At 42.8% G+C, this 16362-nt stretch overlaps 1 protein-coding gene across 1 annotated transcript; it reads left to right on the forward strand.

The window, feature by feature from the left end:
* Positions 1–8493: 8493 nt before the first annotated feature.
* Positions 8494–16302, forward strand: LOC137343040 (fatty acid-binding protein, intestinal-like). Its single transcript, XM_068007074.1, has 4 exons — positions 8494–8633; positions 9388–9560; positions 9801–9908; positions 15916–16302. The coding sequence occupies exons 1-4, from the start codon at positions 8567–8569 to the stop codon at positions 15964–15966; spliced, it is 399 nt and encodes a 132-aa protein (XP_067863175.1). The 5' UTR covers positions 8494–8566; the 3' UTR covers positions 15967–16302.
* Positions 16303–16362: the final 60 nt, after the last annotated feature.

Below are 16362 nucleotides of genomic sequence, written 5' to 3' on the forward strand. Positions count from 1 at the left end.
ACCCAAAGTGAGTACACTTACTCATTCCCCTACACTCTGTCTGCCACATCACTGCCCCCACCCCACATCTCCTTCTGCACTGCTAACACTACTCTGTCACATCACCCCTCACACCCACTCAAACCTCATCCTCATCTTACCCGCACTTACTCACCTCGCCAGTACTCATCCCGCCACTACCACTCAACCCAATCCTCATACAATCTCATGGCTGTATCTCATACTCACCCTCTCATGCATCTCTTTCACAGTCAGCCTCACTCAACCTGCCACTATCTGTGCTGCAGCCACAGGGCATGCATCACATATGTGCAGTAGGCAGCGTAAGGCAAACGTGTTGTGAGCATGAAGGGGATGCACAAGGGTGTTTGAGGGTTTGTCATGGTTTTTACTAATATTTAATTTCTGATCAACTCACATCACATATTATATTGGCACCACTACTGCCACATCTTTGCGAATCTTGTCTGGTTTGTGCAATAATGCCCTTTCCTGAGGATCACTATGAAGACCCACAACTGATGCCACCCATTGTGTCCCTGCAGAGTGGGTGTAGGTGTATTTGCAGGGCTTTTTTGTGCAGACGACTGAGAGACGTCGGCGATGTCCCCGGTGGCACCCTGGAAGGATGCGGAGGAGAAATTGTTGAGGGCAGTGGTGACTTTGACAGTGACAGGTAAGAAGATGGTGCTCGGGCCAGCCGGGAGCAGCTCGGCATCAAGGAGGCTGCAGATGTCCACGACTACATGTCGAGTGACTCTGAGCCTCCGTGTGCACTGCTGCTCAGAGAGGTCCAGGAAGCTGAGCCTCGGTCTGTGGATCCTTTGGCGAGGGTAGTGCCCCCTGCGACACATCTCTCTCTGCGGTTGCCCTCCCTCCTGCTGTGCAGGTGGACGTGTCACAGCACTGTGTTGTGGAGCTCCACGTTGTCAGAGGTGGACGGCATGGCCGGCGAGGCTGGTGATGCTGTTCGCCCTCCGAGGAGGTCATGACTGCAGCCACGGCGGCCCCCATCTGGAAGATGTACATCTGAGGGGGTCCGCAAGGTAGGTACATGTCTCTGGACACCAGGGTAAGTGTGCAAGTTTGTGAATTTTATTGTCAGGGGGAGGGTGGTGGAGGCCAAACTTTGTCCCAAGTGACAGAGTGGCCTCCTGCAATGAGTGAGGGTCTCCCCACCCACCTGTCAAATGGACCTTTGCAGCTGCCACAGGCTGATAGCTGCAACATGTCCATTTCAACTGGAAGTGTTTCCCCCAGTATGGGAAACAGTCCCAGTTGTTCCTAAAATCCCACCCCTCCTGACATAGTCCCTTAATCAGGTCTGTTAATGACCTGAAATGACAAGATAAATACTCTCAAGTGGCACCCCGCTGGCTTTAATTGCCTGCGGGATTCCCACATGCGGGGGCTGTGCGCGCACGTCGGCGCGTCTGTGGGGAACCCGGAAGTGGGCGGGTTGGAGCCGGGCTCCCGACCTGCTCCAGGATTCCCCGATTTTCGGACACCCCCCCGCCAGGAATGCACCCGATAGCGGTTGTTAAAATAGAGCCCCACGAGTCCTGGCATCCTGCTAATTGGAGTATAGGCCCATTATCCCTACTCTCTGTCTCCTACCTCCTGACCAATTCACTACCCATGTCAATAAGTTGCCTCCAATTCCATGCGCTTTCATTTTTGCTGAAGCAGGGTCATTCTGCTTGACCTTGAGCTTATCTACTTATTACGTCTGGTCAGCCACCAAGGCTACATTTTCCAACTCACTCCCTCTATTAATCCGTGCTTTCATCACTTCAGGTTTCTTTTGCACAAATCCCCTCTCTCTGCCAGTCTCAATTCCTCCCCCCTGCACAAATTCACTTGATCCAGAACTCCTTGACCAGACTCCTTTCTCACACAGGATCCCACACACATCACCTTATCCTTGCTAAACTCCACTAACTCCTGTTCTCAGTATAACAACTTCAAGTTCCTACTCCCTGATTTCAAATTCCTCCATTGTTTTCTCTACCTTATCCATGTTATCTTCTCAAACAGCATGTCCCAGCCTGTATCCTCCGTTCCACCAACTCTGGATAATTGTTTTTTTCCCAATAGTTCAGCCACTGAGCCCTGCTTTTTGGAAAACTCCTTCTCTCTTTTCCTTAAAATGCATCCTATAAACCTATCTCTTTGATAATGACTCCTCCTATTAATACTTTATATTTCTTGCTCAGTGTCCTCTTCTCTACCTTGAGTGTGCCGAACCATTCAACTACAAGAGTGCGCTGTATAAATGCAAGTTGTTGTTGCTAGTAGTGATGCACATTGGCAATTATGCAGCCACTGTTTTTTGAGACATTTATAGCTTTGCATAAACACAAAGGCCCAGAATTTGCTTTAAAAAAAACGGTGAGCTCTATAGCGCTCACCGTTGTTAGTAGCAAAATTAAGGATCAAGTTCCGCAGTCAAACGTCATAGATTATGGAACAGTTCCTGCAGATTGGAGAGTGGCAAATGTAACCCCACTATTTAAAAAAGGAGGAAGAGAGAAAACAGGGAACTACAGACTGGTTAGCCTAACATCAATAATAGGGAAAATGCTAGAGTCTATTATAAAGGATGTTATAACAGGACACTTAGAAAACATCAATGGGATTAGACAAAGTCAACATGGATTTATGAAAGGGAAATCGTGTTTGATGAACCTACTGGAGTTTTTTGAGGATGTAATAGATAAGGGAGAACCAGTGGATGTGGTTTATTTGGATTTTCAGGAGGCCTTTGATAAAGTCCCACATAAGAGGCTTGTATGCAAAATTAAAGCACATGGGATTGGGGGTAATATACTGGCATGGATTGAAAATTGGTTAACAGACAGGAAACAGAGAGTAGGAATAAATGAGTCTTTCTCGGGGTGGCAGGCAGTGACTAGTGGGGTATCACAGGGATCAATGCTTGGGCCCCAGCTATTCACAATATATATCAATGATTTGGATGAGGGAACCAAATGTAATATTTCCAAGTTTGCTGTCGACACAAAACTAGGTGGGATTGTGGGTTGTGAAGAGGATGCGAAGAGGCTTCAAGGCGATTTAGACAATTTGAGTGAATGGGCAAATACATGGCAGATGCAGTATAGTGTGGATAAATGTGAAGTTATCCACTTTGGAAGGAAAAACAGAAAGGCAGAGCAATATTTAACTAGTAATAGATTGGGAAATGTTGATGTACAAAGGGACCTGGGTGTCCTTGCACACCAGACACTGAAAGCAAACATGCAGCTGCAAGAGGCAGTTAGGAAGGCAAATGGTATGTTGGCCTTCATTGCAAGAGGATTTGAGTACAGGAGCAAGGATGTCTTACTGCAGTTATACAGGACCTTGTTGAGACCACACCTGGAGTATTATGTACAGTTTTGGTCTCCTTACTAAGAAAGGATATACTTGCCATAGAGGGAGTGCAGCGAAGGTTCATCACACTGATTCCTGGGATGGCAGGACTGTCTTATGAAGAGAGATTGGGTGGACTCGGCCTGTATTCACTCGAGTTTAGAAGAATGAGAGGGGATCTCATTGAAACATATAAAATTCTGACAGGGCTAGACAGACTGGATGCAGGGAGGATGTTTCCCCTGGCTGGGGGGTCTAGAACGAGGGGTCACAGTCAGGATACGGGGTAAGACATTTAGGACTGAGATAAGGAGAAATTTCTTCACTTAGAGGGTGTTAAACCTGTGGAATTCTCTACCACAGAAGGCAATGGAGGCTATGTCACTGAATATATTTAAGAGGGAGACAGGTAGATTTCTAGAAACAAAAGGCATCAAGGGGTATGGGGAGAGAGCGGGAATATGGTATTGAGATAGAGGATCAGCCATGATCATGTTGAATGGCAGAGCAGGCTTGTAGGGCTGAATGGCCTACTCCTGCTCTCGTATTCTATGTTTCTCTGAAATCCGGAACTTGCTCCTCTTGGTTCACCGACAATCCATCAGCTTCACATTAAAGGAATATTGCTGGCTTCAATCAACAGAATCAACAGACCAGCGCCAACTTGCCCTTCTGCCCAGGTGGAAAGTAACTAATATCACCACAAAACAGGTACGTTTAAAAATACCAGGTCTAAACTAAATTTTAAGTCTTAATGACTGCTAAACAACTAAAAATTAACTTTTAAAAATGTGGAGTCTCATTAGTCCTTATTTTAATAGTTTTTGGTCGTTAAAAAAAGGTTTTAATCCATCGCTTTTATTTAATTTGATTATTTTTTACCCTCTTTTATTTTCGCTGTCTATAACTGTTTTTACAAATGATTTTAGTGTTGTACCTTTCACTTCCTGGATTTTATGTTCTACCTTGCAGAAACTGTTTGCAGCGTTTCAAAAATACTGTGATCTGATTGGTCGAGGGGAGATATCGCACCTCTTGCTTCTCCCAGAGTCCAAGCTTTGCTGGAGTTAACACTGGGCTCTTCTCCGCTTCCTATTACTGGGATAGTATAAATCTATGGAGCGCGAATACAGTTGGTTCACCGCTCTGGGCAATTTCTGGGCCATTGAGAAGTTTCTGGTAAAAGGTGAATTGGGGCTGGGAGGGAAAGGTAGCTTTGGACAAACTGGGGATACCTGGCGGGTGGATTGAGTTAAGATACAGATCACCCGTGATCTAATTGCATGGCGGAACAGGCTCGAGGGGCTGAATGGCCTGCTTCTGTTCCTTTCAGACTCCCATTCCAAAGGCTTGAGAATGAGCTAGATACACAACCAGCAGATCCACCATCGCCCAATCAGATGCTGTGGGCCAAACGGGCGTGTTGTCCCATTGGATACACTGGAAAGCTCCGATTCCGATTGGGTGGAGAATGCAGAAGTTCCATTCTAGAAGGCTGGAAGCCGAGCGGAAATTCCGGGCGGAGATTCCGTGCATGGTGGCGGTCCAGGTATGGAGACACCACAAGAGGGAAGGAGATTGGAGCAGCAGCGACACAACCAGCTCCACAACAACTGCCTGCCCTTTCTACCCATGCATTCCAACTGGTTTGACTTCTGGCTCTTCATTGCTTTTGATTTGATTCTATTTGTCATTGTTTATTTCATTTAAAAAAATGCTTCAGTTGAACTATGTTGTCCCCTGACAAACTGGGATCCATCCGTATATACACCCTGCTGGATCATCTGTTCCAATCCATAGGTTTGTGTTTGGTGCATTAATCTGGAAATGTATCTTTTATTTTTCTTGAGTGCTTTATCAACTGCGCAAGGAATGCTCCCCAACATACTTAAGTGATAAACTTGTTTTTTGTTCGGGACCCGTTTCCTTTACAGTGATATTTCTAACCTGGTTTGATGCAAAGTGTTTATTGCATTTAGCAGTTAATTGCTGTAAAGCTGTACAACTTTCATCAAGTGCAAAACAGGCTGGATATTCCGAATTGCTGGATAGTTTTATTACATACCCTTTCATGGAGTTTTTTTCGAAGAGCTTTACTTTGCCTTTAATCAAATGTTCGTACCTTCATCTTTTGAGGGGATTTTATTGTAAAATTTACTCTCTAGTAACTACAAAAATCTACAAAAATATTCCAACTATCCCAGCCCCACCCATTCAGTTTAGCTGAAATGATTGGTGATAGCTTTTCTGCCATCATGTAGATAGACATATTTTATAGTATATTGTAGCACTGAGCCATATGGACCAAGAAAGCTAAAAGTTTGATTGGTGTGTACTGAGTTATCTAGTCTCATGTACAATAGTCATAGGGAAATTACAATTGGCCTTGATTTCCTTGGGTTAAGAAATGGGGAAATTGTCCAATGTTCCCACTCTGATTTAAGTGGAATTTGTATTTTGCCTGACACAACCCCACACATTTTCTTCTCTTCTCCCTCCTTTCCTGAAGTTACTGGGTTTCAATGTCATCCAGTGCTTGTTCAAGTGACCATTCTTATTGTGAACTGAAACAGTGAGTACATTTCTCATAGCTCACTTGGTTGAGTGTGATTTGGTGCCAGAATGCCTTGGGTATGAATTGCAACAGGGTTTACTCAGAGTTTCTTCTGAGATAGATAAGTAAGCACCATGTTTTAGGATACTGTGGGTTGGAGAAGAAGGAATCCGAGACCGAACAGTGCTTGCAGGAATAGTTGGAAAATTTTTGTAGCTCCCTATTTGAATTCCTCCAATCAGATTTCAGCCCCTCCTACAGCACCAGAACCGCCCTAACCAAAGTCATGAATGACATTTTCTATGTGACTGTAGTATATTTCCTCTCCTTGTCCTGCAGCCTTCACCACAGTTGATCACACAATCATCCTCCGGTGATTCTCCGTTGTCCAGCTCCGTGAGTCTGTCCGTGCTTAGTTCCACTCTTGCCTATCCAATCATAACTAGAGCATCTCTAACAATGACTTCTCTCCCACCCCCACACTCTGACCTCCTGAGTCCCACAAGGATATATCCTTGCCCCCACCCTCCTCTTCCTCATCTACAGGCTGCCTTGTGACAACGACTTCCGAAGTCATGGGGTCAGCTTCCACATGTACGCTGATGTCAACCAACTTCATCTCCCCACCACTTCTCTTGACACCTTCACTGTATCTGTGCAGTCAGACTGTTATCTGATCTTGGATTAGATGTAGCTTCCTCCAGCTAAGCATCAGGAAGATGAATGCCACCATCCGGCCCCTACCGCAAACTCCATATATTCATCACTGACTACGAGCCCCTCCCTGGCCACGGACTCAGGCTTAACCAGACTGTTTGTAACACTGGCATCCTGTTTGGCCCTGAGCTGAGCTTCCGACCTCATATCCTCTCAAACACAAGGACTGCCTACTCGTGTGACACATATAAATCACATGATTAATATGACTATAATTTTTACTGAGAACATGTTAGTGCAATAAACAAAATACACAGCTTTCTTCTTGAATAAGATATGTCCCCAACACTTGTGTTTCATTAACTGTAGCAACAACAACTTGCATTTATATAGCGCTTCTAATGTAGTAAAACGTCCCAACGTGCTTCACAGGGGCGATTTTCAAACAAAATTTGACACCAAGCCACATAAGGAGATTATTAGGACAGGTGGCCAAAAGCTTAGTCAAAAAGGTAGGTTTTAAGGAGCACCTTAAAGGAGGAGAGAGAGGTAGAGAGGCAGAGAGGTTTAGGGAGGGAATTCCAGAGGTTAAGGCCTAGGCAGCTGAAAGCATGGCCACCAATGGTGGAGCGATTAAAATCAGGGATGCACAAGAGGCAAGAATTGGAAGAGCACAGAGATCTCGGATAGTTGTAGGGCTGGAGGAGGTTACAGAGATAGGGACAGGCCGTGGAGAGATTTGAAAACAAGGATGAGAATTTTAAAGTCGAGGTGTTGCCAGACCGGGAGCCAATATACGTCAGCGAGCACAAGGATGATGAATGAACAGGACGGGACTTGGTGCGAGTTAGGATACGGGCAGCAGGGTTTTGGATGAGCTCAAGTTCATGCAGGGTGGAAGATGGGAGGCTGGCCAGGAGAGCATTGGAATAGTGAAGTCTAGAAGCAACAAAGGCACAGATGAAGGTTTCAGCAGCAGATGAGCTGAGGCGGGGCGGAGACAGGTGATGTTACAGAGGTGGAAGTAGGTGGACTTGGTGAAGGAGAGGGGTGGAGTCGGTGCCTAGGGAACGGATTTTCTAATGGGGACCGAAGACAATGGCTTAGGTTTTCCCAATATTTAGTTGGAGGAAATTTTTGCTCATCCAGTACGGATGTCGGACAAACTGTGTGACAAATCAGAGACAGTGAAAGGGTCGAGGGAGGTTGTGGTGAGGTAGAACTGGGTGTTGTTAGCGTACATTTGGAACCTGATGATGTGTTTTCCAATGATGTCGCGAGGGGCAGCACGTAAATGAGAACTAAGAGGGGGCCAAGGATAGTCTGCAGTCTTGGGAAGGAGAGAGTTTTCAATTAAAAGATATAAGAATGACTCCAGTATTGTTTCTTTCATTACATAATTTAGTAATAATCTGTTTATAACTTTACCCTTTTTTTAAAAATCCCTTACTTGAAACAAGACAGCAACCTTTACATCCCTGCCTAACCCACAATGATAACAGGCAGAGATAAGCAGCTGATATTATCTGATAAAAGCTATGCAATTGCATAATGCACTCCAGATATTCAGCACCAATTGCAAGTATATTAGTTTTTTAAAAATGTGCCAGAATTTCTGGAGAATTGCAAAATGTATTAGTTTAAAAGAAATGTGCCAGTATTTCTGGAGAATTGCAAAATGTATTTGTTTAAAAGAGAAGTGCCAGTATTTATGGAGAATTGCAAAATAAGACTCTTATTTTAGACAAAAAAAAGTACTATGTCGCAATTCAATCAAGTCCTACCACTTAGACTTTTAATGCACTAAAATAATATCTCACTATAATGTCCTTGGAGGGAGTCACATGCACCAATTGAACTTTACCCAGCCACATCATGATCACACTGATAAAACCCTGGTTCTGATTATTCTGCAAGCTTTAAAAGCTGAGATTGGAGAAGAGATTCTGTCACTGGTTGGAGGAGTTCACTCTAGTTATAACAATGGCATTCAATGGTACCTGGAAGGTTGATAAAAATGAAAACTATGACAAGTTTATGGAACAGATGGGTAAGTGTGAACATAAGAAGATGAAAGAATATATAGTTGTACATGCATAGTTATGTACAAGAACTAAAGCATTAAATTTGCAAAAAATTGTAAACTGCAGGAAATGTCACTAAGAGAAAACAAACTATTTTGTCAGTAAGAGCAAATGATAGTATTTAATAGTTCATTGGCATTAGAAGAATATCTTATTCTGTTACTTGAAATTATACACTATCAGATGAATATTTAAACCCTAATTTAACTATTTTTTTACTGCCATTAATGTGCTTTAGCAACAGGAAGGGATAGCCAGACCAGCCCTTAGGAGTTAAAAAAAACCCTAAATTTTAATGAGCTGACTCATGCCAAAAACAATCATGGATAAATTGGCTTATTCATTAGTAGTGTACAGAGGAACTTTGTGAGAAACCAACTTACAGCTGAACTTTTTTTCAAGTCATATATTGTGCCTGAATAAACTTGAATTCTAAAAGTTCAATGCCATGTTGTAAAGTAGTAACACAATTATTGTAAAATCTTCTTGTGCATTTTGGATCCAAAAAGTAAAGATCTATTCCTATTAGAAGTAAATAATTTGGTTTTCTTCATGATTCCCAAAATATATTTCACCACTTCTCCTAATGTGAACTCTAAATATTAGTACTGTATATAATCATTATTACAATTGAGAAAGAAAACACTACAAATGTGTATTCAGAAATAACCTGCTTCTATTTCAATTTAATAACAGTACAATTCTCGCTTTAATCAACAGGGGTAAATGTTATGAAAAGAAAACTTGCAGGCCATGATAACCTGAAGCTTACAATCCAGCAAGACGGGAATAAGTTCAGCGTCAAGGAGTCCAGTACCTTCCGCACAAAAGACATTGAGTTCACACTGGGGGTAGCCTTCGACTACACCCAGGCAGATGGAACAGAACTGAATGTAAGGATCAAAACATGTTTTATTGCTGCCATACAGATTAATAAGATTCTCTGTGCAATTAATAAGATTTCTTGGAAAGGGCAGAAAGAATAATTTGAGTTGACTTGTGATCTTTCCTTTCTCAAAGTGAATTGCTTTTGCTTTATGCAACCCTATAACGATTTTATTGCCTCGATCACATAAAATTTCTGGGAAAAAGTGTTCATTTTGGGATTAATAGAAATTATTTCTTTGCTCTAGGGTTCATGGAACTGTGAGGGAGACAAACTTGTTGGAAAGTTCACTAGAAAGGACAATAGCAAGGAACTCCTGACGACAAGGGAAATTGTTGGTGGTGAACTTGTTCAGGTAAATTCATTGCCGATGTCTCTAATAGTAGAACAACCTGTGAATGTTTGACTAATTGCTGAGTGTATGATACCATAATATTTGTACTTACACGTAAACAGTCTCAACAATTAGCATTCCTTTTCAAAATCAGGTACAAAGAATTATCATAACTTCAAGATTCCTCTACTTCTTCCTTATTGCATTCAATTTTTGTAAACATTAGTTTGAACTCTTCAAAGAAGAACTTGTATTGATATACAAGGGAATACATAATAAATGGAAGGATACTGAGAGGTGTAGAGGAACGGAGGGACTTTGGAGTGCATGTCCACAGATCCCTGAAGGTAGCAGGGCAAGTAGATAAGATGGTTAAGAAGACATACAGGATACTTTCCTTTATTAGCCGAGGTGTAGAATATAAGAGCAGGGAGGTTATGCTTGAACTGTATAAAGAACATAAGAACATAAGAAACAGGAGCAGGAGTGGGCCATACAGCCCCTTGAGACTGCTCCGCCATTCAATAAGATCATGGCTGATCTTTGGCCTCAACTCCACTTTCCTGCCCGATCCCAATATCCCTTGATACCCCTTGAGTCCAAAAATCTACCTATCTCGGTCTTGAACCTACTAAATGACTCAGCATCCACAGCCCTGTGGTGTAGAGAATTCCAAAGATTCACAACCCTCTGAGTGAAGAAATTCCTCCTCATTTCAGTCTTAAATGGTCAACCCCTTATCTTGAGACTATGACCCCTAGTTCCAGATTCACCAGCCAGGGGAAACAACCTCTCAGCATCTACCCTGTAAAGCCCCCTCAGAATCTTATATGTTTCAGTGAGATCACCTCTCATTCTTCTAAACGCCAAAGAGCATAGGCCTATTCTACTTAATCTCTCATCATAGGACAACCCTCTCATCCCAGGAATCAATCTCGTGAATCTTTGTTGCATCACCTCCAAGGCAAGTATATCCTTCCTTAGATAAGGAGACCAAAACTGTATGCAATACTCCAGGTTTGTTCTCACCAAAGCCTTGTACAATTGTAGCAAGACTTCCTTACTCTTGTACTCCAACCTACTTGCAATGAAGGCCAACATGCCATTTGCTTTCCTATTTGCTTGCTTTACCTGCATGCTAACTTTCAGTGTTTCTTGTACCAGGACACCCAAATCTCTCTGAACACCAACATTTAAAAGTTTCTCACCATTTAAAAAATATTCTGCTTTTCTATTCTTCCTACCAAAGTGAATAACCTCACATTTCCCCACGTTATATTTCATCTGTCACCTTCTTGCCAGTTCACTTAACCTGTCTATATCTCTTTGCAGACTCTTTTTGTCCCCCTCACAGCTTACTTTCTCACCTACCTTTGTATCATCAGCAAACTTGGATACATTACACTTGGTCCATTTATCTAAGTCATCAATCAAGATTGTAAATAGCTGAGGCCCCAGCACTGATCCTTGTGGCACCCCACTAGTTACAGCCTGCCAACCTGAGAATGACCCGTTTATCCCTACTCTCTGTTTTCTATCTAGTTAGGCCACAGCTTGAGTACTGCGTATAATTCTGGTCACTACATTACAGGAAAGATGTGATTGCACTACAGATGGTATAGAGGAGATTTACGAGGATGTTGCCAGGACTGGAGAATTTTAACCATGAGGAAAGATTGGATAGGCTGGGGCTGTTTTCTTTGGAACAGAGGAGGCTGAGGGGAGATTTAATTGAAGTGTATAAAATTATGAGGAGCCTAGATAGAGTGGATAGGGAGAACCTATTTCCCCTAGCAGAGCGGTCAATAACCAGGGGGTATAGATTTAAAGTAATTGGTAGAAGGATTAAAGGGGAGCTGAGGAATTGTTTTTTCACCCAGAGGGTGGTATGGGTCTGGATCTCACTGTCTGGAAGTGTGGTAGAGGCAGAAACCCCCATTGCATTTAAAAGGTGCTTGGATGTGCACTTGAAGTGCTGTAACCTACAAGGCTATGAATCAAGAGCTGGAAAGTGGGAATAGGCTGGATAGCTCTTTTTCGGTTAGCATAGACATGATGGGCCAAATGGCCTCTTTCTGTGCTGTAAATTTCTATGATTCTATAGCACTTTTCATATCCTCAGGACATCCCAAAGGACCATTGAATTACTTTTGAAGTGTAGTCACTGCTGTTTTGTTGGCAAATGCAACAGCCAAATTGCACACAGAAAGATATCACAAGTAGCAATGAGATAATGACCAAATAATCTATTTTTTGGTGATGTTGGTTGAGGGAAGAATGTTGACCAGGAAATCAGGAGAATACTGTCATGGGATGTCTTACATCCACATGATGAGGCAGATGGCTTCTCCGCCTCATCTGAAAGACCTCTGACAGTGCAGCATTACCTCAGTACTGCTGAGGATAAGTGTCACCTAGAGAGGAGAGTGGGGATATAAAGGAGAGGGATCACTGACCGAGAGCAGGGCGGAGATATAAAGGAGAGGGATCAGTGACTGAGAGCAGAGTGGGGATATAAAGGAGAGGGATCAGTGATTGAGAGGAGAGTGGGGATATAAAGGAGAGGGATCAGTGACTGAGAGCAGGGCGGGGATATAAAGGAGAGGGATCAGTGGCTGAGAGGAGAGTGGGGATATAAAGGAGAGGGACCAGTGACTGAGAGCAGAGTGGGGATATAAAGGAGAGGGATCAGTGACTGAGAGCAGAGTGGGGATATAAAGGAGAGGGATCAGTGACTGAGAGCAGGGCGGGGATATAAAGGAGAGGGATCAGTGATTGAGAGGAGAGTGGGGATATAAAGGAGAGGGATCAGTGACTGAGAGCAGATTGGGGATATAAAGGAGAGGGATCAGTGACTGAGAGGAGAGTGGGGATATAAAGGAGAGGGATCAGTGACTGAGAGCAGATTGGGGATATAAAGGAGAGGGATCAGTGACTGAGAGCAGGGCGGGGATATAAAGGAGAGGGATCAGTGACTGAGAGCAGGGTGGGGATATAAAGGAGAGGGATCAGTGACTGAGAGGAGAGTGGGGATATAAAGGAGAGGGATCAGTGACTGAGAGGAGAGTGGGGATATAAAGGAGAGGGATCAGTGACTGAGAGGAGAGTGGGGATATAAAGGAGAGGGATCAGTGACTGAGAGGAGAGTGGGGATATAAAGGAGAGGGATCAGTGACTGAGAGCGGGGCGGGGATATAAAGGAGAGGGATCAGTGACTGAGAGCAGAGTGGGGATATAAAGGAGAGGGATCAGTGACTGAGAGCAGAGTGGGGACATAAAGGAGAGGGATCAGTGACTGAGAGCAGGGCGGGGATATAAAGGAGAGGGATCAGTGACTGAGAGGAGAGCGGGGATATAAAGGAGAGGGATCAGTGACTGAGAGGAGAGTGGGGATATAAAGGAGTGGGATAAGCAATGGTGAACATTTAAAGAAATAATTCATAATTCACAATGAATATACATTCCCTTGAGGAATAAAAACTCTACAGGAAAATTGATCTAACCGTGACTAACTAGAGAAGTTAAGGATAGTATTAAATTGAAAGGAGACGCTTACAATGTTGCCAAAATCAGCAAAGGATGTCTAAGTAATTGATAAAGAGGGAGAAAATTGAATATGAGATTAAACTAGCAAGAAATATAAAAACAGATTGTAAGAGCTTCTACAAATGTACAAAAAGAAAAAGATTAGCGAAAGTAAACATGGGTCCCTTAGAGGCAGAGACAAGAGAAATTATAATGGGGAATAAGGAAGTGACAGAGATGTTAAACAAATATTTTGTATCTATCTTCACAGTAGAAGACTCAAAAAACATACTGGAAATAATGGGGAACCAAGAGTCTAATGGGAATGAGGAACTTAAAGTAATTAAGATTAGTAAAGAAAAAATACTGGAGAAATTAATGGGACTAAAAGCTGACAAATCCCCTGGACCTAATGGCCTACATCCTAGGGTTTTAAAATAGGTGGCTGTAGAGATAGTGGATGCATTGATTTTGATCTTCCAGAATTCCCTAGATTCTAGAACGGTCCCTGTGGATTGGAAGGTAGCAAATGTAACCCCCCTGCTCAAGAAAGGAGGGAGAGAGTAAATAGGGAACTACAGCCAATTAGCCTGACATCAGCAGTAGGGAAAATGCTAGCATCTATTATTAAGGACGTAGTAACAGGGCACTTAGAAAATCATAATATGATTAGGCAGAGTCATCATAGTTTTATGAAAGGGAAATAGTGTTTGACAAATATACTGGAGCTTTTTGAGGGTGTAACTAGCACGGTAGATAAGGGGGAACCAGTGGATGTAGTATATTTGGATTTCAAAAGGCGGTAAGGTGCCACATAAGAGATTGTTACACAAAAGTACGGCTCATGGGATTGGGGGTAATATACTAGCATGGATTGAGGATTGGTTAACGGACAGAAAACAGAGAGTAGGAATAAACGGGTCATTTTTGGGTTGGCAGGTTGTAACTAGTGGGGTGCCACAACGATCAGTGCTTGGGCCTAAGCCGTTTACAATATATGTCAATGACTTAGATGAGGGGACCGAGTGTAATGTATCCAAGATTGCTGACAATACAATGCTAGGTGGGAAAGTAAGCTGTAAGGATGACGCAAAGAGGCTGCAAAGGGATATAGACAGGTTAAGTGAGTGGGCAAGAAGATGGCAGATGGAGTATAATGTGGGGAAATGTGAGGTTATTCACTTTGGTAGAAAGAATAGAAAAGCAGAATATTTTTTTAAAAGGTGAGAGACGAAGAAATGTACATCCTCAGAGGAATTTGGGTGTCCTTGTACACAGATCACAGAAAGTTAACATGCAGGTACAGCAAGCAATTAGGAAGGCAAATTGTATGTTAGCCTTTATTGCAAGGGGGTTGCAGTGTAAGGACGTCTTGCTGCAGTTACATAAGGCTCTCATGAGATCACGTCTGGAGTACTGTGTACAGTTTTGGTCTCCTTACCTAAGGAAGATATACTTGCCTTAGAGGGGATGCAACAAAGGTTCATTCGATTGATTCCTGGGATGAGAGGGTTGTCCTATGAGGAGAGATTGAGGAAAATGGGCCTATACTCTCTGGAGTTTAGAAGAATGAGAGGTGATCTCATTGAAATGTATAAAATTCTTAGAGGACTTGACAGGGTAGATGCTGAGTTCCCCTGGCTGGAGAGTCTAGAACTAGGGGTCATAATCTCAAGATAAGGGGTCGGCCATTTAGAACCGAGATGATGAGATTTTTTTTCACTCAGAGGGTTGATAATCTTTGGAATTCTCTACCTCAGAGGACTGTGGATGCTCAGTCGTTGAGTATATTCAAGACCGAGATCGATGGATATTTGGACACTAAGGGAATCAAGGGATATGGGGGTAGGGCGGGATAGTGGAGTTGAGGTAGAAGATCAGCCGTGATGTTATTGAGTGGCGCAGCAGGCTCTAAGGGCCGTATGGCCTACTCCTCCTCCTGTTTCTTATTATATGCTCAAATCCAGAGTGCCATGACCTTCTGACTCAGATACAACTAAGTCAAGATGAGGTGAATAATTTAACATCACCAGAGATGCAAGGGTCTATTTTCCTCCCAACAAAATTCTGTTGTAACCTTGGGGGAAGAAGGGGAGGGGGTGGAGTGAGATTTCTGCCCACTAAATTTCTGTGCCCCTGATCCAAGTGGATTTCCCAGGGTCAGGATCACTTGAGTATGTTTGGTGGACTCCAATTGTGATTTCCACCTCAGTCAGAAAGCTCCCCTCGGGGAAGACCGGGAAATTGCTGAGGCAGGCCTCAGGAGCTGATAGCAACATGATCAATTCCACCCCCTTGGGACCTTTCAAATTTAAATTTTACAACATATTTTAAAATATTTTCTGTAACTTGAAATGCAACATGTTTTTAAACAAAAAATATTCTCTTTTTTGTCAGTGTTTACCAAAAGCCTAGAACAGTTCAGCACACATTAGGCTTACTGTTGTGAAAAGTTACCTCGGGGTTAAAACGGGTACAATAACTTCTATGAAATCTCTTACAGAGTTACTCGTATGAAGGAGTTAACGCCAAGAGATTCTTCAAAAAGGAATAGAGACCTGTCGTTGTGTCAACATCGTTAAAATGAATCTCTGAAAATCCCAGGTGCACCATCTCCTGTCAGCTCTGCCCCTTTTTCATTTTTAAAAATCTATCCGGCTTGAATGTATTTGTAAAGATAAAATAATGGACTTTTAGCCCCAGTAATTTCACTCTATCTATCTGGCCCACATAGTATCTCAGGCACAAAAATAGTTGGTATCTCAAAACCTGGTCAATTAGTTCAGAACTTAGCAATGTCAATTAATGTGCTTCCATTAATTCACCTCACAAAGAGATGTAAGCACTAAATTGTATGGGTTGAAATGAGTATGTTTATTTTCTAACTAGAAATAAAAGTTTTCTATGTTGCTAAAAGATGATGGTGATTGTTTTTCATTATCGTTTGAGG

The sequence above is a fragment of the Heptranchias perlo genome, chromosome 1 (assembly GCF_035084215.1).
Source record: "Heptranchias perlo isolate sHepPer1 chromosome 1, sHepPer1.hap1, whole genome shotgun sequence".
NCBI lineage: Eukaryota > Metazoa > Chordata > Chondrichthyes > Hexanchiformes > Hexanchidae > Heptranchias > Heptranchias perlo.

What these genes read in the sequence shown, in the direction of transcription:
- LOC137343040 (XM_068007074.1), top strand. Translation starts at nt 8,567, where the DNA reads ATGGCATTCAATGGTACCTGGAAGGTTGATAAAAATGAAAACTATGAC. An exon ending in CAAGTTTATGGAACAGATGG is followed by an intron (nt 8,634 to 9,387) that starts GTAAGTGTGAAC and finishes TTTAATCAACAG; the next exon opens with GGGTAAATGTTATGAAAAGA. An exon ending in CAGATGGAACAGAACTGAAT is followed by an intron (nt 9,561 to 9,800) that starts GTAAGGATCAAA and finishes TCTTTGCTCTAG; the next exon opens with GGTTCATGGAACTGTGAGGG.